At 37.7% G+C, this 13,526-nt stretch overlaps 1 protein-coding gene across 1 annotated transcript in view; it reads left to right on the top strand.

Annotated features, from left to right (window-relative positions):
- Window positions 1-13,526, top strand: part of LAMA2 (laminin subunit alpha 2) — a 352,961-nt gene that overhangs the window by 294,723 nt on the left and 44,712 nt on the right. The window contains exons 45-47 of the mRNA XM_063295339.1: window positions 5,130-5,273; window positions 7,909-8,042; window positions 10,116-10,275. Of these exons, the coding sequence (XP_063151409.1) occupies window positions 5,130-5,273; window positions 7,909-8,042; window positions 10,116-10,275 (438 nt within the window). The remainder of the gene's footprint in view (window positions 1-5,129; window positions 5,274-7,908; window positions 8,043-10,115; window positions 10,276-13,526) is intronic.

Here is a 13,526-nt window from a genome sequence, read left to right as displayed (position 1 = left end):
TAGTAATAGTATCTAACCATCTTGTCTCCTGTCAGCCTCCATTTCTGACAGAGGATTACATCAGAATCTTTTTCCAAGCTTTAAGGTCTTCTCTAATAACTCTTGCCTTTGTATTATGTGTCCGAAATATTTAAGCCTTAGCATCATCATTAATGTTCCCAGTGAGCAGTCTGGTTTTACCTCATACGGCCCTGATTTATTTGTTGTCTTTGCAATCCAAGGCATTCTCAACTATTTTGTCTAGATCCATATTTCAAAGGCATTAACATTTCTTCATCCAGCCTTTCTTATGATCCAGCGTTCTCAGCCATACTGTATGTTACAACAGGGAAACTATTGCTTTTATAATGCGAACATTTCCTATTAGTGTGCATCTCTGCACTTTAATATTTTGTCTAGACTTCTCTTAGTCTTTCTTCCAAGTAGCAGATGTCTTTTTATTTCATGGCTACTCTCGCTATCACTTTGAATTTTTGAGCCTATGAAAATAAAATTTATTATTATTACTTCACCTTCTTCCATGCCCATGTGCGTTGGGTTGGCATTATCTGTTGACTTAATCTTAATTGTTGTATATGTGGTTTTGTTTGGTTTGTTTGTTTTTGTTTTGTCTTGTTTTGTTTGTTTTTGGTATGGAACAGTATTTTTTGTACTTCCTTCTTTCAACTTCAACAAGAGATTTTTTAAATCTTCTGGTTTTCACAGTGGTATCATCAACATAGCTGCGGTTATTGATGTTTCTCCCAGCAATATTAATTCTAATTTGTATTTCTTCTAGTGAAGTATTTCTCATTATATATAACAGCACTTTATTGAAGTGACAGTATACAACCTTGGCATACTCTTTTCTCAATTTTGAACCATTTAGTTGCAGTTGCTCTGTATCTTATTATCATTATTGCTGTAGTCATTATATAAATTCTTAAATGGACAGATGAGGTGGCCTAGTATACTCATGTTTAAGGGATATCCACTATTTGTTCTGGTCCACTCCATGAAAGGCCTTTGTATAATTAATAAAGCAAAAATATACATCTTTTTAAAACTTGTTTATAACTTTTCCATCCAATGTTAGCAAATCAGATGCCCCTGCAACTTTTGAATCCTGCTTTTATATCTGACAATTCTTATACCACATATAAGTCTGGACTGCAAAATTTTTAGAAGTATCTTACTAGTATGTCAAATAGGCACAATTTAGTTTAAGCATTCTTTAGCATTACATTTTTTGGCTATTGGAATATAAATGGATCTCCTCCAGTTCCCTGGCCACTAGTGTATTTTTCTTACCTGCTTACAAACTGTTAAGTAGCACTTTAAACTTTTAAAAACATTTTGAGCTGTTCTACTAATATTTCATCAACTCTTTTTATAAGAATTTTATTAAGTTTCAAACAAAGATAAAAGCTACAGAAAAACAAAAAACTACAAAGAAAAAAAAGAAAAAAACTAAAAAAGTGTAGAAGCACAAAGAAGATTTTTTTTAAATTACAAAAAGAGGTGACTTCTGACTTTTAACAGCAAGGATATACAATTTTCCATAAACAATCCCTTAGATAGTAAAGGTAAAGGTTTCCCTTGACGTAAAGTCCAGTCGAATCCGACTCTAGGGGGCGGTGCTCATCTCCATTTCTAAGCCTTGGAGCCGGCGTTGTCATAGACACTTCTGGGTCACTCTATATTAAACCAAAATCACATTCATTCCATTGGCACATTATAAAAATCAATAAATACAGTTACTCCTTCTCCTTATATCAAAAGATATATATATATATATATACACACACATACATACACACACACACACACACACATACCTCCTAATCAACTTCCCCCCCAAAGATAACATTTATTTAATTATTTCCTTCCTACTACTATTCTATACATTCCTGTCTACTATAATAAAGACCAAACTAAAAAAACATATAAATTGTCTGCCATTATATTTGATAATACAACAGTTTTGATAATCTTAATCATATTAAACCCAAAACCAGACATTTATTATTATTTTTTATTATGCCTTAATAATCTTAATCCAAATCGTTAAAGATAAATGAAATCCATCAAACCCTAAAAGCAATCCAGATAAATATTCTTAAACCCTTATCCCACTTCAAAATAAACCAGAGCATTTACATATTCCCACAATGGGCACAGAGCTTTTTTCTTAAAAAAATTGAACAGCCCAACTGGCCCCCTCAAAAACTCCGACTTCTCTTCAGGAGACCTCCTATCCATAATAGCCCCTTCTTCTCCATGGTGTTTCATCAGAAGATCAATTTCACTTATGGCTTCCAACTCAATCTCTCCCTTTAATTTCTCCAACTCAACTATCCGATCTTCATCCAGCATTTCAACAGAAGCCCTGATCTCATTCTTAGAAAAGAAATTTCTGTCGCTGTTAAGTTCCTCAGTTTCATCCATGACATCCCCAACCAGATGACACATTTTAGACCTCATATTTTCCACAATGTCCTGAATACCTTACATAAAAACTAGGTAGGAATCAGAAAGAATCTGTTTAAAATCTTGTTGGAAGCCAGAGAAAGTCTGTTTAAACTCCTCTATGTCTCATACAGTAGATTATGGCTCCCCCAGGAGCTTAACCAGCGAAAGTCAGAGATATGAAAGAATTCCGGAATGAGTTTACACAAGTGAAAGTGAGATATGCAGACAGTTCCCCAGGGAAAGTAGAAGCAGAAAACTGAAAGTTCAAAAAAGCTGATTCAACATGTAGGAGAATGCTAATATCTTCAAATTTAGTACAAAAATAGTAACAGGGAGACAATTATTTACTCTCAATCCACCTTAATATTTGGATGGAAAATCAAGTCCAAAACTTAAAAAGGATTATTTTAAAAAAATGAATCCCAAAAATAATGATAAGCACCAAGACAACCCGCTTTTCCTTGCTGTATAAAGCCTCTCTTAGGGTAAAAAGGTAAAGGTAAAGGTTTCCCTTGACGTAAAGTCCAGTCGTGTCCGACTCTAGGGGGCGGTGCTCATCTCCGTTTCAAAGCCTTGGAGCCGGCGTTGTCATAGACACTTCCGGGTCATGTGGCCAGCATGACTCACGGAACGCCGTTACCTTCCCGCCGAAGCGGTACCAATTAATCTACTCACATTTGCATGTTTTCGAACTGCTTGGTGTGCAGAAGCTGGGACGAGCAACGGGAGCTCACCCCGCCGCGCGGTTTCGAACCGCCGACCTTCCGATCGACAGCTCAGCGGTTTAACCCGCAGCGCCACCGCGTCCCTTAGGGTACATGTACTTAAAAGAAATATAAATTGGGTGATTTAGAAATGGGGTGGCCAGTCTTAGTGTCCCTTTAAGGCTACAGTGTGGGTTGGAAATGGTGACATCCCAGCTTCCCAACTGCTCTTACCAATTGAGCGCAAACACTGTTTGCAATCTTCTGGCTGCAAGCAGCCATCTGGAGGACAGATGAGGTGATTCCAGGTGTTTTCTTTTTTCTGTAAAAACACTCCTGGGCTTCAGGAAAAACCTGCCTGAGCCTGAAAAACTGCCACGTTGTCAGTTCTGCCCGCTGAACCCGTGGGCACAGCTGTTCAGTTCGCCATGTCCCCACTGGAAGTATTTCATCAACTCTTGAGGCTTTGTCCTTAGCAGTATTTCCTAGGACCCATTTAACTTCACTTTTCAGAATGTCTGGCTCTAGTTCAGTGATCAAACCTTCTTGTTTATCAATGATTTATTCTTCCATATATTTGTGCTGTTTCTTCTTTAAATCTTCTTTCTCCAATCGATCTTTGATTTCTTCATCTTTTATTAGGGTTACCTTTGTAGTTTTTTTAAATAAATGTTTTTCCCTTTCAATTGTTATTCTTAATTTCTCTGCATTGCTTAATTTTATATGATTCCTTGTCTCTTCTTGCTTTTCTGTGGAATTCACTGTTTAGTTGGACCAATGTTTAGCTTTGACAGAGCTGCTTTGACAACAAGAACTATGCCTTGCTTCATGGTTCTGGCAGAGCAATGGTGTACATATCTTCGTAGCGTTGACATTGTACTGGTTGTGAATGTCCTTTTGGTGAAATATTGGAGTAGGTTGCCATTTCCTTCTCTAGTGGATCATACAGTATTTAGTCTGTTCCCTTCTTTATGACTTTGCCCCTCATGGATGAATCTTCTGGGATGTACAATCCCAACAGGACAGCTCACAGCATCAATGGGATATGCAAATACCTTCACTGTTGCAAAGTAGTGATCCATTAAGGGGCCCTTATTTGATACCCCAGATAAAACCCTATGTGCATATGCAACACAATTTCCTTTATAAGTGTACTTACACAACCTTGCATCAGAATTAGAAGTACACCTCTTTTATGATCCTAGAATTACCTATTTTCAGAATATGTAACCAATACTGATATAGTATTTATTTTATTTTATTATTCAAATTTAATTATCGCCCACCTCCCCCAAAAGAGGGACTCATTTGCCTGGTTACTATGATGCACTTTCAAAGTTTCCTTTAAGATAATAAACTTCAGCAACCAAATGGAATATTTAACTTTCTTGTTTGTTCTGGTAAAGTAATTCTGTAAGCTCAATAAACTAAATCGACCAGGTCTTTATTGAGTCTTTTTTTTTCATACTCACAGAAATGTCACTGCTTTTTAAAAATAATGGTAATAATATTACAGTAAGCACCAAGTGAACTCTTAATGACTATTAGATAATTAGTTTTAGGAGTTAAAATGTCCTTTGGGACACATCTAGCAAGAACTGACCGAAGTACAATATATGAAAGGCTTTCATAATGCAAACCCAAAACAACAGGGAAGAATGTATTCAAAATAATGTTGTGTATGTACAAATCTCACATACAGTAGGTCATATGTTTGACTTCATTAGCCAGTTACTTCTGAATTATTCAGCAACTGAGTTGTCATAGCTGAACTTTGTACACTGTCACATATTCTAGTGTGGTAAAATAATGGACTGTGATGTCTGTGCAGAATACCAGATAAAAATGCCAGTAGTCTATATTCTAAATCCAGACCTCTAGAAAATTCATAGCAATTTATTTCATGAGTGGAACTGAAAAGATTAAAAAATGTGTCTGTTTTCTTTTTCTTTTTTCTTTAATTGCTAATTGAAGATTAAAGTGTCCGTGGCTTCAGGAGGAAACTGTATTCGAACATACAGACCAGAAATAAAAAAAGGATTGTACAACACTGTTATTCTCAATGTAAAGACAACGGTTCCTGATAATCTACTTTTTTACCTTGGAAGTAATAGATACGTAAGTCCACATTAGTTTTCCTTTTTAAAAATGTTACTCTCAGATTGTATATTGATATTAATACTGGCAATATAGCTGGACCACCATCCAATGTCCACAGGGCCACCTATCATTGCTGTTGCCATTTCCTGTAGGCCACATCATCCCATATTTATTTTTATTTATTTATTAATCAAATTTATCACCACCCATCTCCCACAAGGGACTCTGGGTGGTTTACAATAAAACATAAATAAGAGAAATATAAAACTATGAAATACTATAATACGTAATAAAATAAATATGATAAAAACCCCAATGGCTGAAGTTCTCTGTGATTTGCAAGCAGAGCAGGGTCCTTCTAAGAGACTAGCCATCCCCAGGAATGACTACTCTCCCTCCCGCCCCAGGCGTGATGACAGAACCAGGTCTTTAGTTGTTTCCTAAAGTCCAGGAGGGAGGGAGCCAATCTCACTTCCAAGGGAAGGATATTCCATAGGGCAGGGGCTGTTGCTGAGAAGGCCTGCCTCCTGGACCCTGGCAGATGGAGTTCTCTTACAGATGGGGTCTGTAGCACGTCCTCTCTGCATGACCAGGTGGGACAGGTTGATATGATAGGGATGAAACGGTCCCTTAGGTAACCTGGACCTGTGCCGTGTAGGGCTTTAAAGGATATAACCAACACCTTGAATTGGACCTGGAAGCAAACTAGCAACCAATGGAGCTCATGGAACAAAGGGGTGACATGTACAGGTCTTGGAATACCTAAGATCGCCCGCGCAGCTGCATTTTGCACCAGCTGTAGCTTCCGGATACTCTTCAAGGGTAGCCCCATGTAGAGTGCATTGCAATAGTCTGTATGGGAGATAACCAGGGCATGAGTGACCATTCAAAGGGCCTCTTGCTCCAGGAAAGGGCATAACTGGCACACAACCCAAAGTTGTGCAAAGGCCCTCCTAGCCACGGCTGCCACCTGCTCTTCGAGCAAGAGCTGTGATTCCAGGAGGAACCCCAAGTGATGCACAGGGTCTGTCTGGGTCAGTGCAACCCCGTCCAGAACTAAGGATGACAATTTCCAAGAAATCAAGGAGCTGTTAATCCACAGCCACAGTCTTCCCCGGGTTCAGCTGCAACCTGTTGTCCCCCATCCAGGCCCCCAGAGCCCCCAGGCACTCGGAAAGGGTGGTCACAGCATCATTTACTTCACCCAGGATGGAGATGTATAACTGGGTATTGCCTGCATATTGATGATACCTCACCCCGTAGTGATGGATGATCTCCCCAGTGGTTTCATGTAGATGTTAAAAAGGAGTGGAGAGAGTACCAAACCCTGCGGCACCCCACAAAGTAGGGGCCGCGGGCCAGATCTCTCGCCCCCTATCAACATGGACTGGGACCAACCCTGGAAGCAGGAAGTGAACCAGCATATCATCATGTCTACATCTCCCAAGCAACAGTAACAGCAGGTATTGCTACTACTGGAACCCATTGGCCCAAGTTGGAACATTGTCACCACTTTCGTAAGAAACTGGTCAGTAGTATTCCTACTGCTGAACCCTTACCTACACTCATCTCCTTAATCTGTTATGGGGGTGCCTTACTCAGAGTGAGTCACCAAAGATAAAATTGATATGGAAAGGACCTGGACCATTTTTTATTTTACCACAACAGTGACAAATAGTGTTTAAAGTAAATCTTGGTGTTGCCAGCAGTGACATCAGTTATGCAGTAATGAAAATAGTTTGAAAGAAAAAGTGGGGTCAGAGGGAGAAGAAAATCATATGACACTTGGTAGGAGGACCTATTGCAGTCCCATCCGCATGGAGACATAGTCCAAAGGAACTAAATACTCAGTGAACACAAATAAAGATCAAAAGAACTGCCAGTAGAGAATGTAATTTATAAAGTTTTAAAGAAATGATATGACTGACAGATTAATTAACTTTATAAAAACTGGGTCAAAAAATTAAAATGATTCTGTTTTGTTTCTAAAACCCATGAGAAAAAAATGATTGCAAAACTGATTCAGAAAGAAGTTTCAGCCAAAAAAAAAAAAAAAGATTCAGCCAGGTCCTAACGCTGGAATTGGAACATTATTTTATTTGGCACATTTGGAAAAAAAAACAATGAAATCATATTATACACCAGTGTAAAATCAGTAAAATAAATTAGAAAAAATTGTGGGAGGTATGCCTGGGCAGAAAATATGGTCACACGAAGATACGTAAGATATGATAAAGAGAACTGGAGGTTATTGAATCTCCTGGTGTTATAATGTTTCTTCCTTATTTTACCTATATTTTTAAAAATACATTTAAATATTTTGGAATAAGTACTTTATACAGGATATTACTGATTATGCAAGACTATAATTGACAGCCACTACTAATGAGAAAGATAATGTTTCAACTCATAAGCATTACATATGGAACATGATAAAAATAGATTTTCAGAAGAAAAATTTAAGAGACCTCAGTTTAGGAGAATTATTCCTTAAAGTGATAGTATATAACTGTTCGCTGTCCTTAATTGTTTCATTTTCACTGTTTTACTGATTATCACTTTGTATTATTTTACTAATTTGCCTCAGAAGTAGTAAACACTATTATTATGCTATGTTGTTCATTTTGTTTAAAATATATTTTCCTCATCCTAGACTGACTTCTTGGCCATAGAAATGCGGAAAGGAAAAGTGGATTTCTTATGGGATGTGGGATCTGGTGTTGGGCGTGCTGACTATCCAGATCTCACAATTGATGATGGAGTTTGGTACCGAATTGAAGCATCAAGGCAAGTTCCTAAGATCTTCCATACTAACTGTATCACTCTCAAGTGGTGATTCCACACTCTGATTTCCAAAAGAGCGTAGTGAATGACGTGAAAGAGGACATTTTCAAAATGGCATCACACTCATGCAAATTCTTTTGAAAGTAGTTCTTCTGGGATCCATCCCACCCAACTTTTAGTATCTAACACAGTGTAATGCACAATCAAATATAAAATTTGAAAATAAAGCAATTTCAAGGATCCTTCCTAGAGGGCAGTTAATGGTTATGGCCATGTGGGAAGGGAATGAAGACACCAGGTGAGATGTCTTTGTGATGGTTGTTGCCTACCTTTCCCCCTTTCTCTTCAGGGATCCTTCTGAAAAGTAGGTAGAAATATGGTCTACAAAGTCAAGATTCTGGCAGTGCTTTTATAGAGAATGTTGTGTTAGTTTTTAAAGGACTGTTGTTTTATTTTTGTGCACACTATCTGAATTGCTTTGATTTTTGTTGTATGAGTGGAAAAGCAGAATATTAACCTAATAAATACAAGAAATATTTTAAAAGCTATACTGACCTTTTAGACATCAGAATATGTGTACCTTCCTTTATCTGCATATTAGTGTCCAAATGGATAAAGCAATGACCTATCTTACTTACCTATCCTTTTGCCCAATGTGGTGATGACAAACACTACCCTGTGAATAGAACTAACTGGGACAATTTGTTTCTCCCACTCATTAGGAAATGAACCTAAGAGTAGCAACATCTGGGTAACATGGGCTGTGGGAGCAATCCATACCTGAAGTCTTCTGAAGGATCTGTCTTCAGATCATTTGAAGTTTACCCACCTACCATTCTTATCAGATTTTGTTAATGAACATACATTTTGCTGCAGCTTTGTGTGTGTGTGTGTGTGTGCATGTGCATGTGCATGTGCAGTGCTTGTGTTTTGGGGCATAGGGCACAGTCACGGCAGGCAAATGTGTGAACCTGCAGTCCTGTTATGGTGGTCTCTGGCAAGAGATTAAGACGGGGGAAGACTCACAGCCCATTCCAAAAGGAAACAGCTCTTCACATTATTGAAACTTGTAGGTGCCTTGAGTTCATATCACAGAAATGCAGCTTCCAACTCACTCTCTGAGATTAGGGATGTCACAAAAAATGAATTTGTGTTTTGACCTGCATGCCGACTAAACTGCCTCACTTGAAATGTTCCAACGGAATGGTTACTGTTCTGTTGGAAGCTCAAAATGGCTGAAGTATTTTTGTCTTGACCTCCTGAAGTGCCTCTCATTATCTGGCTTTCTTACTGCCATAATAAATCCATCAAACTTGTTCAGGGTGCAAAAGCAAGACTGCCATGAAAGCAACTAACAAAGGAATAAACAAGTAGAGAAGTCAAGAGATGAGCCACGGAATTCAAAGGGGGAAAAGTGCAAACAAAGGGAGAAGATGAATATTTCTGTTCAGTAAAATACAAAATATTTTTGATGCATGAAGCCATTGGAGTCCATAGAATAAATTCATGCTTGCTATTTTCTGGTATTTTTTATTTTCCATGGCAGCACCTGCTCTAAATGTTAAACAAAAGAATTGTGACTTTTATCTTTTAAAAATAATTGAGCTGCATTTGAGATTTAGAGATGAAAATCCCTGCAAACTGTAGGAGTTAATATAAATGACTAAGAAACTGTCCTTTTCATGTGTGTAGCATGGACTTTCAGGAAACAGATGTGGGGAACTGGAATTGTAGTCCATGGAATTCTGTGTTCCATCGTGGAATGTTTTTTTTCAGATTAAAATAATAATATAAACTGGCTTTACCTCATAACTTCTTGCCAAGGGAGTACATGTTATCAGGCCCTTGTGTTTCAACCTAGTCAGTAAGAATCCACTCTGGTTGGCTTATCTCTTCACATGAAATCATGACCCAACAATCATGTTAGAATCCATAGCATGTCCTAATAGCTTAAAAGTTGAATACATAAATTCATAAAATGTCATCGTGCATGTGTGAATATCATCAGAGGTGAGAGAGAGTGTGTGTATTAGTTGATGAGTAGCAAAATTCACTCTTGTGTTTTCCCTCTTACAGGACTGGAAGAAATGGCACAATTTCAGTACAGGCATTAGAGGGTCCTAAAGCCACCATCATACCAAGCATTTTCAGTGCAATTTCTCCACCTGGGTACACAATTTTAGATGTGGATGCAAATGCCATGCTGTTCGTTGGAGGTTTAACTGAGAAAATAAAGGTAATGAGTGACTCTCTGCTTAACTGGTCAGTTTAATCATATGTACTTCCCTTTGTTTTATTTAAAGCATTTGCTTGGGAGGGACCAGTCTTAAATCACTGACTTTGTTTTCTGTGAGATTTCAGAGAACTTATGCAGGAATTGACTTCTAGACTGCAACCTAATTAACCGATTACCAATAAAATAAATGTCATAATAATGGTAGTACTTAGATGTGTATTATTCAGATCTGATGCAGGAAAACTGCTTTTAGATATCAGCAAGCTTGCTACATCCCTCAGTGGTACTTTAAATATGCTTTACCTACTCCTGTTTTCATTTGGTAGCCAAGCAGTATCAGGAACTGTCACTATTCCTTTGAGACCTTCTGAGCTCAAAACTATGTTTTCTCAGGACTGTGCGTACCCATGGTGCAAGACAGGAAAAGGCTTCCTAATGTATCACCAACAAATACAACAAGGACTTGTATTACACTTGATCCAACGCATATTTCCCATTTTAGATACAAATATATGGACACTTATTGCAGCTCAAAAGATGCACAGAGTGGTTGCCAAGTATTAATCAGAATATGAAATCTAGCAATATAATAAAAAACACATTTAAAACAGCAGTTTAATCATGAAAGGATCAAGTAATGGTGTATTAATACTAGCCCATAGAAACAAGAGAGCCTAAAGCACAATAGGAACTACTACGAAATCCCAGATTGGGGCTGCATTATTAATTATCACTGTTGAAATGAGGTTTTCTTTCAGTCTCTGCTTCAGAACCATAGTATAAGGACAGGTGGAAATTGGAATGACGCAATGATCAAGCACTAATGTCACTTATATTCCACATCAGTCAGGATCCACAACAAATTTGCAATATGCAATATGACATGTATCCATAACACTAGGGCAGATTTGACTCTGTGGCTGATTTAGAATCTACCTAATCATTCGCTCCTTCTAAGCTGATTAGAAACATGAGAGAATCAGGGGTTCTCTATTGGTTTTATTTGTATCTGCATCTGACCTTTAGAAGATGGCTTTGGATTGCAGATTATTTTGTCCTTCAGATGATTTGCCTCAAAACGTATTATTTATCCTTCTTTAGAAGTCAGTCATTGTGGGTCAAATGCCTACAGCAGCTGCAACTTTCAATGTCTTACTCAAGTGAAATATATGTCCCTGAAATATGTTCCTATAAAACTCACTGGCCATTTTAATTCAGACAAGATATCAGGTCAGTAGGCAAGCATCAGTAACAGCACAAGTGGAGAGGGGAAGAAACAACAGGGAGGAAGCTCCTGGAAAAGTCTGTAATACAAAGGGGCCCTCTCACCTCCGATATCCTTTGGGTGCTCAAGCTTTGAAGTTGCTGATTCCATCGTGTGAAAAAGTGACAGGCCCCAAATCATCACATAAGCTTCCATGATTGAGGATGGACAACCTCAGCCCCACTAGGTAGACCAGACCAGCAAATCAACTTCACAGGAAGACAAGATTTGTACTTTATTGAGATAGACTATAATAACAGAGTCTTGCCAGTCTTGAATGTATTGTACCTCCCTTCCTTCTTATACTCCAGTGAATCAGGGGGGCATTTGCCTGAATTGTTCCTGAATGTTATCTTTCTTCCCAGAATGCTTCAGCTCTCTTTGTCTAGGCAACAGTTTTTGCATATTTCTGTCCAGGTCATCTCCCTTATTCTCTGCAGACTAGAATTTGGATCTTTCCACTCTAGTATAATGCCTTAACCACTACATTTTGGAATGCATATCAGTCACATTTCCATTGAACAAATTCCACAGGGTTTGAAGGATGTCAGTATAAAGTTTCTTCTGTCTGTCTGTCTCTGTCTCTGTCTTTCTACAGACAGTATGAAAAAGAAAGGCAATGAAAGCAAAAAGGCAATTTTATTCTTTTTAGGTCCAAATGGGATAGGGTTACACAAAGTACACAGCCAAACTCATACCTGCAATAGGTTCTGAAGTAAAGCCCCCAATAAGTAGGTCATTTTGTGTGGCCCTCCAGAGACACCAATCTGATGAAAGGAGCCTTTAAAAACTGTTCCAATCTTCCAAACAGCTCTGACTGCAACCAGTCAATCAGTTTTTTTAAATAAACTATAAATTAATATGCATCTAGACATCTTCTGAGTCTGAATCACACTTTAGCATATAAATTAAAAGGATTATGGCTTTTATTTACTCCTTAGACAAGATGAAGCTTTGCAAAGATCTGTTTCCCATCTTTCTATTGAAATGGTGTTTCCATAATTTATACATTCATTAAGTTACATACAATAATTCATAATTCTACATACAGTTTTTATATAAACCTTGTACTAGGGTGGATGGATGGATAGATCTGGCTTGGATTCTAAGCTCGTTTTAAAATCCAATTTGGTTTCACTCCTCTTACATCATCCAGCATCAGCATCTGCTTCAAATCCAAAGTAATTTTCTACATCCTTTGTTAGCTCATTCTTCTCATCTCATACAAGCCACTTCTGAAATCTTTCCAAGAAAACTGCAGGGACCTATCCAGGCAGTTACCAGGAACCAATGCTGACTCCAAGGAACCAAAAATGTAATAACAATAATGCCTACCCTTTTCTCTGTAAGAGCCCAACCTTAGCAGATTGGTGTAACATTCAAAAAGTCTTTCCTTCTCTGAACATGCTTCATTCTCTCACCCCTTTTCTCCTTCTCTTTTTAAAAGTTCTTTTCAGTGTGAATTGAATAGAATGTAGTGCCAAGTTTGACTTCTAAAAAATGTTATTAAATGTACACTTTGCCAATTAAAATATTCACAGTGACCTTGGAAGGGATCACCCAAGTTGTTCAAATTTCATGTCATGCCTCTCTTTGAAGGTCAAGTTTCTATTCTCCAGATGTTCACACATTAATATTTTTAATATTCATAATTCCTCATGAAAAGTACCAGGTGCTTATAGGTCTTGAATTGCTAAATATCTGGAAGTAAAATGAGCTCATATTGATGAAATGAGACATAAAAGATAATCAGATATTTTTGGAAAGGACAACTTCCTGTGAGAACAATTCTCTTTAAGCAATTCAGCAATTACAACAAATACCCTTCAAACTGTTGGGGTTTGTGTGCTAGTATTGCTAACTTGTGATAATTATTATTTAAAAAGCCAAAATTAAAAGGCTACTCTAGATGATAAAGAAAACTAAGGCTCATCCTAACATCCTGATTATCATGGCATAAAGCACTTTGCTGGCTGATTTTAAGGTA

Source organism: Candoia aspera, chromosome 1 (genome assembly GCF_035149785.1).
Source record: "Candoia aspera isolate rCanAsp1 chromosome 1, rCanAsp1.hap2, whole genome shotgun sequence".
Taxonomy (NCBI): Eukaryota; Metazoa; Chordata; class Lepidosauria; order Squamata; family Boidae; genus Candoia; species Candoia aspera.
Note: the sequence above shows the minus strand (reverse complement) of the source record. Positions and strands in the feature narration are given on the sequence as shown.